General features: G+C 33.3%; 2 protein-coding genes across 2 annotated transcripts; both read left to right on the top strand.

The window, feature by feature from the left end:
• The first annotated feature begins 135 nt into the window (after positions 1–135).
• LOC131846947 (ATP-binding cassette sub-family G member 5-like) lies at positions 136–5,990 on the top strand. The gene is made up of 8 exons (XM_059196364.1): positions 136–175; positions 2,575–2,715; positions 3,129–3,336; positions 3,444–3,561; positions 3,642–3,735; positions 4,154–4,292; positions 4,687–4,872; positions 5,515–5,990. The coding sequence occupies exons 1-8, from the start codon at positions 136–138 to the stop codon at positions 5,915–5,917; spliced, it is 1,329 nt and encodes a 442-aa protein (XP_059052347.1). The 3' UTR covers positions 5,918–5,990.
• Positions 5,991–6,231: 241 nt separating this feature from the next.
• Positions 6,232–12,046, top strand: LOC131846949 (ATP-binding cassette sub-family G member 5-like). Its single transcript, XM_059196365.1, has 8 exons — positions 6,232–6,271; positions 8,671–8,811; positions 9,225–9,432; positions 9,540–9,657; positions 9,738–9,831; positions 10,250–10,388; positions 10,781–10,966; positions 11,644–12,046. Exons 1-8 carry the CDS (start codon positions 6,232–6,234, stop codon positions 12,044–12,046), a joined length of 1,329 nt encoding a protein of 442 aa, XP_059052348.1.
• The last annotated feature ends 162 nt before the right edge of the window (positions 12,047–12,208 follow it).

Consider the following 12,208-nt stretch of genomic DNA (forward strand, 5'->3'; position numbering starts at 1 on the left):
ACTAAAACAGGGCGTTTTAATACATTTAAGTATTAAAATACTTATTTAACTAAGACTAAGTACTCGCTGCGTTTAAGAAAATATTTAGAAATGTGACGTTACAAAACTAACAGCGACACCCAAACCCTTGACACAATGTCACAGTTAGTCAACCATACTCCCTTTAATGTGCGCCGTAAGTATCTGAGGACTATTAAAATAATAAAATCTTTTTTCTTAAAAACGACTTTATTATACATTAGTGAAATTGACACAATTCAGCATCAAATATAGTTGGGCACAGCCTCACATTTATCGGGTCACCAGCAGTCACTAGTTTTTTCATAAAGTTTGTATTGATTAGCATGCTTTTTGAATCAACACTTTTGTAACGAACGATGTTTGACTGCTGTTTTTGCATAAGCCAAATATTACAGCAATACATACAGCCAAATCTATATATATAATCTGTTACAATTTTATAAAGTCGCTTAGGGCTTTTGGGTAGGTATATATTACTGTAGTTTCCGTTTGTGATTCATTTTCATTCTCCGTTCCAACACATGGCGTACCATCCTCTGCAATGAAAAATTATACTACTCTTATTTATACTCTGTGCGCTGTAGCATGGTGCGGGTGACAGTTACTAATTGTACATTTAACAATTGGTATATTTAAGTTAATAAAGTTATTAATGATTTAATATATTCCTAATGTGCTACAGCTGAAGTACTATGTCATAATTTGTAAATCACGGCAACTTTTAAGAGTGAAACGTTTTCAGTTTCATTACCGAAAAAGTTAATGAAACTGTCACTGTCATGGTATAGCTACTATGAGTTTTTTTAATGCATTAATCTAAATTTGTAGGACCAGTGACGTGATATTCATCAGTGTTGAATTTTTTTCAACACCGATGAATATCATTGAAAAATGTAGAGTTTATAGTGGTAATAACGTCCCGTGTGATAGATCCCCCGTCGTTACGTTTATTACGTTATTACGTTTCTTTCATACCACCTAGTTTAAAATCCTATATTTATATTATTTAGATAATATCTATATTTTTTTTTGTTTCAAGTAATATCACTGCGGGTACTTATTAAATTTGTTTGATATAGCTGTTTTTATCATTAAAATAAATAAATCAAATCGGTTGCTCGGTTATGATTCATGTATTTCTGATAAAAGAACTCTTGATTAGACTCCTAAATATATCTGAAACATGTTGTTTAGAGTCTTTTAGCTCCTCAGGGGCATCCATAAATTACCACACACGAATTCCATGGCCTCTCTTTCGAAATATATAAATTTCCGTTATTAGATCTAATTTAGTGTTTTAATTATTAGGTATATTAGATTTTGATATGTTACGTCACGAAATTTAGGAGCCGTTCCATGTTTTGGTCGGGAAATGTAATTATATGTAAACATTACAATTTGTCGCCTAAAACTAAAACTAAAGTATGTGACGTATGAATTTATGGGTGGCCTCTTATAGTATGTAATAAGTACCAAATAATAATATGAACAGGTAGACTACACATACCTACTTCTAACTATACGTCTGGCGCCACAATTTCACCCACTTTCGCATAAAACAAACCATAAATCTATTATGATGCTAATTCTTTCCTGTTAATGAAGCTTTTAAAAAAAAACATGGATTATGTATTGTTCGCTATTTCGGTTGACATTGTTTGAAGCCGTTTGCACAGTTGTGGCAATGTTAACAATGACAATCCGGGTCACTGGACCACTCGTAGTGTTGTTTAATCGTACAATACAATATTGAATAGCCGAAGTCAAAACTGTTACAGATGTCAAACTATATGTTAAGTTAATGGTGTGGAGTGAACAAATTATTAGCCCATAACGAATTTAGTTTTTTTTATATATAAAATAAGAATAGCAAACAAGCTGTTCACCTAATTCTTATCGTATATTTACTGAATTAAAAGCATGACTAAGATGTCATGCTTTTAATTCAGTAAATATACTGTCTACAACCGAAACATAGCTTAGAAAGGCTTGGCGGCGTGGTTACCTCAATCTCACCTATTGAAATAAGTGAGATTGAGGTAACCACGCAGACAACATTTAGCCTAAGTTAATGACGTTGAGTGTACACATTTTTAGGCACACACACACACACACACACACATTACGGAATTATCTCGAAATCTTCCATTAGAAAGAGACGAACTTCTTAGTATTTCCTGGATCCACAGTGTGTGGTCTATAGTGTAGCAGAGAGGAAAACTCTGGAAAGGAAACTCGAGACTTGTGAGCCGGGTGTAGGGGGCCTCCTTGCTGTCGTACGTCAACACTAACCTTCACCGTTCGTGTTTCTCTATTTGCCCAGCCAAATCTGGTAGAGGCCTGCTAGTGCAGCTTTAGATGTATGTTCCAGTATAGAATTTGTTTCTAAAGATGCACTGCAATTCTGACAAAAAACAGACTAACGCTAGTATACGTCTCGCTACTACTTGGACTGCGTTAGCCAGTTTTCTTTAATTCGTGTACTAAATCTTCCTAATTAATTTCTTATATAATATTCATGAAACATATAATGGAATTGTTCAAATTGTTTAGATGTCTTTCCCTTTTTGGACCGCGTCGTGTACTTGTGTCTCGGTGACGTCGTGTATGCGGGGCCAACCCGCAACCTGCTGGATTACTTCGGGAGCATCGGATTCCCTTGTCCACAACTTGAGAACCCGTTAATGTACTACTGTAAGTATTAATATGTAATTTATGACGTACTATCATGATAAGACAACTATTATAAAACGTTGGTAATCGTGCATATACGCATAATATTGATTGGCAAAAGGCATTGACTATCACTATAAAAGTTACTTATATTAGCCTATATATTATTCTGATACATAAACTATATTACTGTAAAGTTTCATCGAAATCCGTTCAGTAGTTTTTACGTGCTAGAGTAACAAACATCTATACTCAAAAACTTTCGCGTTTATAATATTATTAAGATTAAGAATAATATTGGCATACAGGGTGACTTTGCACAAAACAATCTGGTACGTACAAAGTACAAAGAATTCTGGGAATGCCTATATATGTAGAATAGATACTAGATACATTCTTAGCCATTACTTTACAATTTCACCCCTTCTTTCCAGTATGTCTATCGACAGTGGATAGACGATCCCGAGAGCGCTTCATAGAATCCAACCATCAGATCGCGGCGTTAGTTGAAAAATTCAAGCTGGAAGGACAAGGTCTAATGCAAGGCAACCTGAATGAGCATAGTCGTATAATTAATCCAAACAAGATTCAGTTGAATTACGGCAAGCCAAGCGGCTTCAAAGTCATTTGGATGTTGTATGTGTGAGTATTTTTATACCTACCTATAAAAATGAAAGCCACATGAGTTTCACACCAGAATCAATTCAGATATTATTATTTCATAATAATTACTATCGTTGTTATTTCAGGAGAATGCTCGTATCAATATTCAATTTAAAGAAGCACGGTATAAAACAAATGTGTATGAGATTATTTTGTCTACCTATATATTTTTTAATACTGTGGCTCTTCTACAACGAGGCTAAGGTAACTAATCATCCGGCTCAAAGGATCATTTTATTTGCTAGTGTTTTTACATTTATTCTGTTTTCTTGTGCTATTTGCAGGACTATCAAAGAACTTTTATAACTAAGAGTGGACTTATATTTAACGCTATGGTAGGCACCTACTTCATCAGTATAATGAATACTATTTGTCTATGTGAGTATAATAAAGGAGTCTCCATTTTTTTTTATTTGTAAATGACGGAATCTAGATCTTTTAGTTTGATATTGAATTCTAGAAATCTAGAGCCTTCTGATTGTTTCTTATATTAATCATGCTATATATTAGCAAATTATAAATTACAAGATTTATGTCTGACCAGTACCTAAAGCAATTTTTTATTCGGTTTTGTTTCTGTATATCTTATCATCAGACGAACGGTCAGCTTATCTTATTAACCGAACCGAAATCAGCTCGTTAACCATATTAATTATATAAAATAAATAATAAAAACCGATATGGAAATACATTACATAATCAAGATAGCGCCCTAGTCTCCTGCATAAGCCGCTGTCCTAATCAGAGTGCGGTGTAATAGACATGTCAGCACTAATTATTCATGTAACATTTCCAGTTGGTCCATATAGAACAAGATACTACCAAGAAACGCAAGAAGGACTGTACAGTGGCGCCAGTTTACTGCTCTCCTGGAATTTGGTATCTTTACCATTCTCCTTCATCAGTACATTTGCCTCAGTCGCTATAGTTTATTCGTAAGTGAACATGTTATATGCCCTTACTACATTATAAGATGACCTCTACGTTAAGTATGATAAAATTCAGAAATAGATTGATTAATTCTAGTTCTAGTTCCGTGATTTATTCTAATGAACAGATCTGAAAACATCATCAAAATACCACTATTAAAACGATTAAATTTTTTTTTTTCTTTTCAAATATAAAACAAATAACGGCGTACTGTCATTCAGTTGTATGATTACGCATAAGTAAACATTACGTTATTGGTTGGTTTAAATTGTTTTAAACGTGGTTTTAGAAATGAACGCACAAAGTAAAGTAACTTGCAGAAGTTTTTACAAGTTTTGTACCTACTGTTTGCAGATCTCTTAAAAAGTATTTAAACAATACCTATTTATGATTTTTTAGGATAATCGGGGATATGTCTGAAACATTGGACTATGTGTACTTCTCACTCGTGTTATGGTCGTGCTACGTTTACACAGAGCAGCAGACCATTGCCATCATGATGTTCGTGAAGAACGGTCTAATCGCGGCCATTGTTAATATTTATATTACTTGTATTTATGTTATGCTAGCTAGCGGCATCTTGAGGTGAGTTGTTTCATAAATTTTTTTTTTTTTAATAAATTAATACTTTTTCGACTGTTATACCTAACGTAGGTATATGGTAGTTTGAAAACTTTTAGAAGACAGTATATAGTCATATTGTCTGCCTTCATGTAATATAAGCGTATTAGCTATATTTTTGTTTATCTGTTGTCCACTCTGTGAACACTTGGCATGCATGTAAAGGGGCACGCTACTTGCATTATGTCCGTTAGATATAAACTCATGACCTTCATTGTGAAGTCGGATAAAACAGTAGGCCACGACACTCGAGAAAATAATTATATAGATTATTTATCAATCAATTTTGTACCATTTTGTTATGAGTATTTTTATATCACTGGCGACTGCAGATTTCGCAACTAGCTGTGTTTCGATTGCAGAACCTCGTAAGTCAGTCGATATAGCTGTGACTAACAACAACAGATAAGGGAATCTTCAGCAAATTATTGTGATAAGTCATAATTTCTGAAGATTCAGTTAAATAATTATTAGTAATCATATGGCCAATTCTCCACTAGTGAAGTTTATGATAATAAAAACTGAAATAAATATTACTGCAAACACAAGCATGTCTGTCTGTATTTATCATTATAAAATCATTAATACATTTAAAATTCATTACAGATCATATAAAGGCTTTGAAGAGTGGCTGTATTATATAACATACATAACACATACACGGTACGCGTCGATATTCCTGCACCAAAATGTGTTCAGACAACCCATCTTCAACAACCTGCCATACACGGACAACGAGAACTGCACGTCTATAACCAGTCTTATACAAACATCATCGAGTCTAAATACAAATTCGAACTCGAATTGCAGATATGTGAATGGCAAAGGATTCCTGGCTGAAAGATTCACATCGAAAAATTTCGTCGGTGATATTTACACTTCTGGAGATTTCAACTTAGAGTTCAATTTGGGAATCTCGTTTGCCTTTTCAGTTGGTCTCATGGTTTTCAATAAGTTTTTATATCTCATGCCACTGCCCAGTTATATCACAGATAAATTTAGAGAGTGAAAATAGAAGTAAATTGATATTATTGATTAGATGTAACAAATGTAACAAACGTAAAATATTATTTAGAAATTAATCGTATTTTATTCAAATATAAAATAAAGATTATTACTTATTAAAAAGCTGTTTTTATGTAAAATGTCATTGGAAAAATATTATTACATTAAATACTTTTCCTAATAACTAAAACAGGGCGTTTTAATACATTTAAGTATTAAAATACTTATTTAACTAAGACTAAGTACTCGCTGCGTTTAAGAAAATATTTAGAAATGTGACGTTACAAAACTAACAGCGACACCCAAACCCTTGACACAATGTCACAGTTAGTCAACCATACTCCCTTTAATGTGCGCCGTAAGTATCTGAGGACTATTAAAATAATAAAATCTTTTTTCTTAAAAACGACTTTATTATACATTAGTGAAATTGACACAATTCAGCATCAAATATAGTTGGGCACAGCCTCACATTTATCGGGTCACCAGCAGTCACTAGTTTTTTCATAAAGTTTGTATTGATTAGCATGCTTTTTGAATCAACACTTTTGTAACGAACGATGTTTGACTGCTGTTTTTGCATAAGCCAAATATTACAGCAATACATACAGCCAAATCTATATATATAATCTGTTACAATTTTATAAAGTCGCTTAGGGCTTTTGGGTAGGTATATATTACTGTAGTTTCCGTTTGTGATTCATTTTCATTCTCCGTTCCAACACATGGCGTACCATCCTCTGCAATGAAAAATTATACTACTCTTATTTATACTCTGTGCGCTGTAGCATGGTGCGGGTGACGGTTACTAATTTTACGTTTAACAATTGCTATATTTAAGTTAATACACTTATTAATGATTTAATATATTCCTAATGTGCTACAGCTGAAGTACTATGTCATAATTTGTAAATCACGGCAACTTTTAAGAGTGAAACGTTTTCAGTTTCATTACCGAAAAAGTTAATGAAACTGTCACTGTCATGGTATAGCTACTATGAGTTTTTTTAATGCATTAATCTAAATTTGTAGGACCAGTGACGTGATATTCATCAGTGTTGAATTTTTTTCAACACCGATGAATATCATTGAAAAATGTAGAGTTTATAGTGGTAATAACGTCCCGTGTGATAGATCCCCCGTCGTTACGTTTATTACGTTATTACGTTTCTTTCATACCACCTAGTTTAAAATCCTATATTTATATTATTTAGATAATATCTATATTTTTTTTTGTTTCAAGTAATATCACTGCGGGTACTTATTAAATTTGTTTGATATAGCTGTTTTTATCATTAAAATAAATAAATCAAATCGGTTGCTCGGTTATGATTCATGTATTTCTGATAAAAGAACTCTTGATTAGACTCCTAAATATATCTGAAACATGTTGTTTAGAGTCTTTTAGCTCCTCAGGGGCATCCATAAATTACCACACACGAATTCCATGGCCTCTCTTTCGAAATATATAAATTTCCGTTATTAGATCTAATTTAGTGTTTTAATTATTAGGTATATTAGATTTTGATATGTTACGTCACGAAATTTAGGAGCCGTTCCATGTTTTGGTCGGGAAATGTAATTATATGTAAACATTACAATTTGTCGCCTAAAACTAAAACTAAAGTATGTGACGTATGAATTTATGGGTGGCCTCTTATAGTATGTAATAAGTACCAAATAATAATATGAACAGGTAGACTACACATACCTACTTCTAACTATACGTCTGGCGCCACAATTTCACCCACTTTCGCATAAAACAAACCATAAATCTATTATGATGCTAATTCTTTCCTGTTAACGAAGCTTTTAAAAACATGGATTATGTATTGTTCGCTATTTCGGTTGACATTGTTTGAAGCCGTTTGCACAGTTGTGGCAATGTTAACAATGACAATCCGGGTCACTGGACCACTCGTAGTGTTGTTTAATCGTACAATACAATATTGAATAGCCGAAGTCAAAACTGTTACAGATGTCAAACTATATGTTAAGTTAATGGTGTGGAGTGAACAAATTATTAGCCCATAACGAATTTAGTTTTTTTTATATATAAAATAAGAATAGCAAACAAGCTGTTCACCTAATTCTTATCGTATATTTACTGAATTAAAAGCATGACTAAGATGTCATGCTTTTAATTCAGTAAATATACTGTCTACAACCGAAACATAGCTTAGAAAGGTTTGGCGGCGTGGTTACCACAATCTCACCTATTGAAATAGGTGAAATTGAGGTAACCACGCAGACAACATTTAGCCTAAGTTAATGGCGTTGAGTGTACACATTTTTAGGCACACACACACACACACACACACACACATTACGGAATTATCTCGAAATCTTCCATTAGAAAGAGACGAACTTCTTAGTATTTCCTGGATCCACAGTGTGTGGTCTATAGTGTAGCAGAGAGGAAAACTCTGGAAAGGAAACTCGAGACTTCTGAGCCGGGTGTAGGGAGCCTCCTTGCTGTCGTACGTCAACACTAACCTTCACCGTTCGTGTTTCTCTATTTGCCCAGCCAAATCTGGTAGAGGCCTGCTAGTGCAGCTTTAGATGTATGTTCCAGTATAGAATTTGTTTCTAAAGATGCACTGCAATTCTGACAAAAAACAGACTAACGCTAGTATACGTCTCGCTACTACTTGGACTGCGTTAGCCAGTTTTCTTTAATTCGTGTACTAAATCTTCCTAATTAATTTCTTATATAATATTCATGAAACATATAATGGAATTGTTCAAATTGTTTAGATGTCTTTCCCTTTTTGGACCGCGTCGTGTACTTGTGTCTCGGTGACGTCGTGTATGCGGGGCCAACCCGCAACCTGCTGGATTACTTCGGGAGCATCGGATTCCCTTGTCCACAACTTGAGAACCCGTTAATGTACTACTGTAAGTATTAATATGTAATTTATGACGTACTATCATGATAAGACAACTATTATAAAACGTTGGTAATCGTGCATATACGCATAATATTGATTGGCAAAAGGCATTGACTATCACTATAAAAGTTACTTATATTAGCCTATATATTATTCTGATACATAAACTATATTACTGTAAAGTTTCATCGAAATCCGTTCAGTAGTTTTTACGTGCTAGAGTAACAAACATCTATACTCAAAAACTTTCGCGTTTATAATTTTATTAAGATTAAGAATAATATTGGCATACAGGGTGACTTTGCACAAAACAATCTGGTACGTACAAAGTACAAAGAATTCTGGGAATGCCTATATATGTAGAATAGATACTAGATACATTCTTAGCCATTACATTTTAATTTCACCCCTTCTTTCCAGTATGTCTATCGACAGTGGATAGACGATCCCGAGAGCGCTTCATAGAATCCAACCATCAGATCGCGGCGTTAGTTGAAAAATTCAAGCTGGAAGGACAAGGTCTAATGCAAGGCAACCTGAATGAGCATAGTCGTATAATTAATCCAAACAAGATTCAGTTGAATTACGGCAAGCCAAGCGGCTTCAAAGTCATTTGGATGTTGTATGTGTGAGTATTTTTATACCTACCTATAAAAATGAAAGCCACATGAGTTTCACACCAGAATCAATTCAGATATTATTATTTCATAATAATTACTATCGTTGTTATTTCAGGAGAATGCTCGTATCAATATTCAATTTAAAGAAGCACGGTATAAAACAAATGTGTATGAGATTATTTTGTCTACCTATATATTTTTTAATACTGTGGCTCTTCTACAACGAGGCTAAGGTAACTAATCATCCGGCTCAAAGGATCATTTTATTTGCTAGTGTTTTTACATTTATTCTGTTTTCTTGTGCTATTTGCAGGACTATCAAAGAACTTTTATAACTAAGAGTGGACTTATATTTAACGCTATGGTAGGCACCTACTTCATCAGTATAATGAATACTATTTGTCTATGTGAGTATAATAAAGGAGTCTCCATTTTTTTTTATTTGTAAATGACGGAATCTAGATCTTTTAGTTTGATATTGAATTCTAGAAATCTAGAGCCTTCTGATTGTTTCTTATATTAATCATGCTATATATTAGCAAATTATAAATTACAAGATTTATGTCTGACCAGTACCTAAAGCAATTTTTTATTCGGTTTTGTTTCTGTATATCTTATCATCAGACGAACGGTCAGCTTATCTTATTAACCGAACCGAAATCAGCTCGTTAACCATATTAATTATATAAAATAAATAATAAAAACCGATATGGAAATACATTACATAATCAAGATAGCGCCCTAGTCTCCTGCATAAGCCGCTGTCCTAATCAGAGTGCGGTGTAATAGACATGTCAGCACTAATTATTCATGTAACATTTCCAGTTGGTCCATATAGAACAAGATACTACCAAGAAACGCAAGAAGGACTGTACAGTGGCGCCAGTTTACTGCTCTCCTGGAATTTGGTATCTTTACCATTCTCCTTCATCAGTACATTTGCCTCAGTCGCTATAGTTTATTCGTAAGTGAACATGTTATATGCCCTTACTACATTATAAGATGACCTCTACGTTAAGTATGATAAAATTCAGAAATAGATTGATTAATTCTAGTTCTAGTTCCGTGATTTATTCTAATGAACAGATCTGAAAACATCATCAAAATACCACTATTAAAACGATTAAATTTTTTTTTCTTTTCAAATATAAAACAAATAACGGCGTGCTGTCATTCAGTTGTATGATTACGCATAAGTAAACATTACGTTATTGGTTGGTTTAAATTGTTTTAAACGTGGTTTTAGAAATGAACGCACAAAGTAAAGTAACTTGCAGAAGTTTTTACAAGTTTTGTACCTACTGTTTGCAGATCTCTTAAAAAGTATTTAAACAATACCTATTTATGATTTTTTAGGATAATCGGAGATATGTCTGAAACATTGGACTATGTGTACTTCTCACTCGTGTTATGGTCGTGCTACGTTTACACAGAGCAGCAGACCATTGCCATCATGATGTTCGTGAAGAACGGTCTAATCGCGGCCATTGTTAATATTTATATTACTTGTATTTATGTTATGCTAGCTAGCGGCATCTTGAGGTGAGTTGTTTCATATTTTTTTTTTTTTTTTAATAAATTAATACTTTTTCGACTGTTATACCTAACGTAGGTATATGGTAGTTTGAAAACTTTTAGAAGACAGTATATAGTCATATTGTCTGCCTTCATGTAATATAAGCGTATTAGCTATATTTTTGTTTATCTGTTGCCCAGTCTGTGAGAAGTTCGGACATAACTTCCCTCACAAAAACGTAACACTTGGCATGCATGTAAAGGGGCACGCTACTTGCATTATGTCCGTTAGATATAAACTCATGACCTTCATTGTGAAGTCGGATAAAACAGTAGGCCACGACACTCGAGAAAATAATTATATAGATTATTTATCAATCAATTTTGTACTATTTTGTCATGAGTATTTTTATATCACTGGCGACTGCAGATTTCGCAACTAGCTGTGTTTCGATTGCAGAACCTCGTAAGTCAGTCGATATAGCTGTGACTAACAACAACAGATAAGGGAATCTTCAGCAAATTATTGTGATAAGTCATAATTTCTGAAGATTCAGTTAAATAATTATTAGTAATCATATGGCCAATTCTCCACTAGTGAAGTTTATGATAATAAAAACTGAAATAAATATTACTGCAAACACAAGCATGTCTGTCTGTATTTATCATTATAAAATCATTAATTCATTTAAAATTCATTCCAGATCATATAAAGGCTTTGAAGAGTGGCTGTATTATATAACATATATAACACATACACGGTACGCGTCGATATTCCTGCACCAAAATGTGTTCAGACAACCCATCTTCAACAACCTGCCATACACGGACAACGAGAACTGCACGTCTATAACCAGTCTTATACAAACATCATCGAGTCTAAATACAAATTCGAACTCGAATTGCAGATATGTGAATGGCAAAGGATTCCTGGCTGAAAGATTCACATCGAAAAATTTCGTCGGTGATATTTACACTTCTGGAGATTTCAACTTAGAGTTCAATTTGGGAATCTCGTTTGCCTTTTCAGTTGGTCTCATGGTTTTCAATAAGTTTTTATATCTCATGCCACTGCCCAGTTATATCACAGATAAATTTAGAGAGTGAAAATAGAAGTAAATTGATATTATTGATTAGATGTAACAAATGTAACAAACGTAAAATATTATTTAGAAATTAATCGTATTTTATTCAAATATAAAATAAAGATTATTACTTATTAAAAAGCTGTTTTTATGTAAAATGTCATTGGAAAAATATTATTACATT

The sequence above is a fragment of the Achroia grisella genome, unplaced genomic scaffold (assembly GCF_030625045.1).
Source record: "Achroia grisella isolate CSIRO2021 unplaced genomic scaffold, CSIRO_AGI_Agris_v1 utg515, whole genome shotgun sequence".
NCBI lineage: Eukaryota > Metazoa > Arthropoda > Insecta > Lepidoptera > Pyralidae > Achroia > Achroia grisella.

What these genes read in the sequence shown, in the direction of transcription:
- LOC131846949 (XM_059196365.1), top strand. Translation starts at nt 6,232, where the DNA reads ATGTCACAGTTAGTCAACCATACTCCCTTTAATGTGCGCC. An exon ending in TACTCCCTTTAATGTGCGCC is followed by an intron (nt 6,272 to 8,670) that starts GTAAGTATCTGA and finishes CAAATTGTTTAG; the next exon opens with ATGTCTTTCCCTTTTTGGAC. An exon ending in GTCATTTGGATGTTGTATGT is followed by an intron (nt 9,433 to 9,539) that starts GTGAGTATTTTT and finishes TTGTTATTTCAG; the next exon opens with GAGAATGCTCGTATCAATAT.
- LOC131846947 (XM_059196364.1), top strand. Translation starts at nt 136, where the DNA reads ATGTCACAGTTAGTCAACCATACTCCCTTTAATGTGCGCC. An exon ending in GTCATTTGGATGTTGTATGT is followed by an intron (nt 3,337 to 3,443) that starts GTGAGTATTTTT and finishes TTGTTATTTCAG; the next exon opens with GAGAATGCTCGTATCAATAT. An exon ending in CTAGCTAGCGGCATCTTGAG is followed by an intron (nt 4,873 to 5,514) that starts GTGAGTTGTTTC and finishes AATTCATTACAG; the next exon opens with ATCATATAAAGGCTTTGAAG.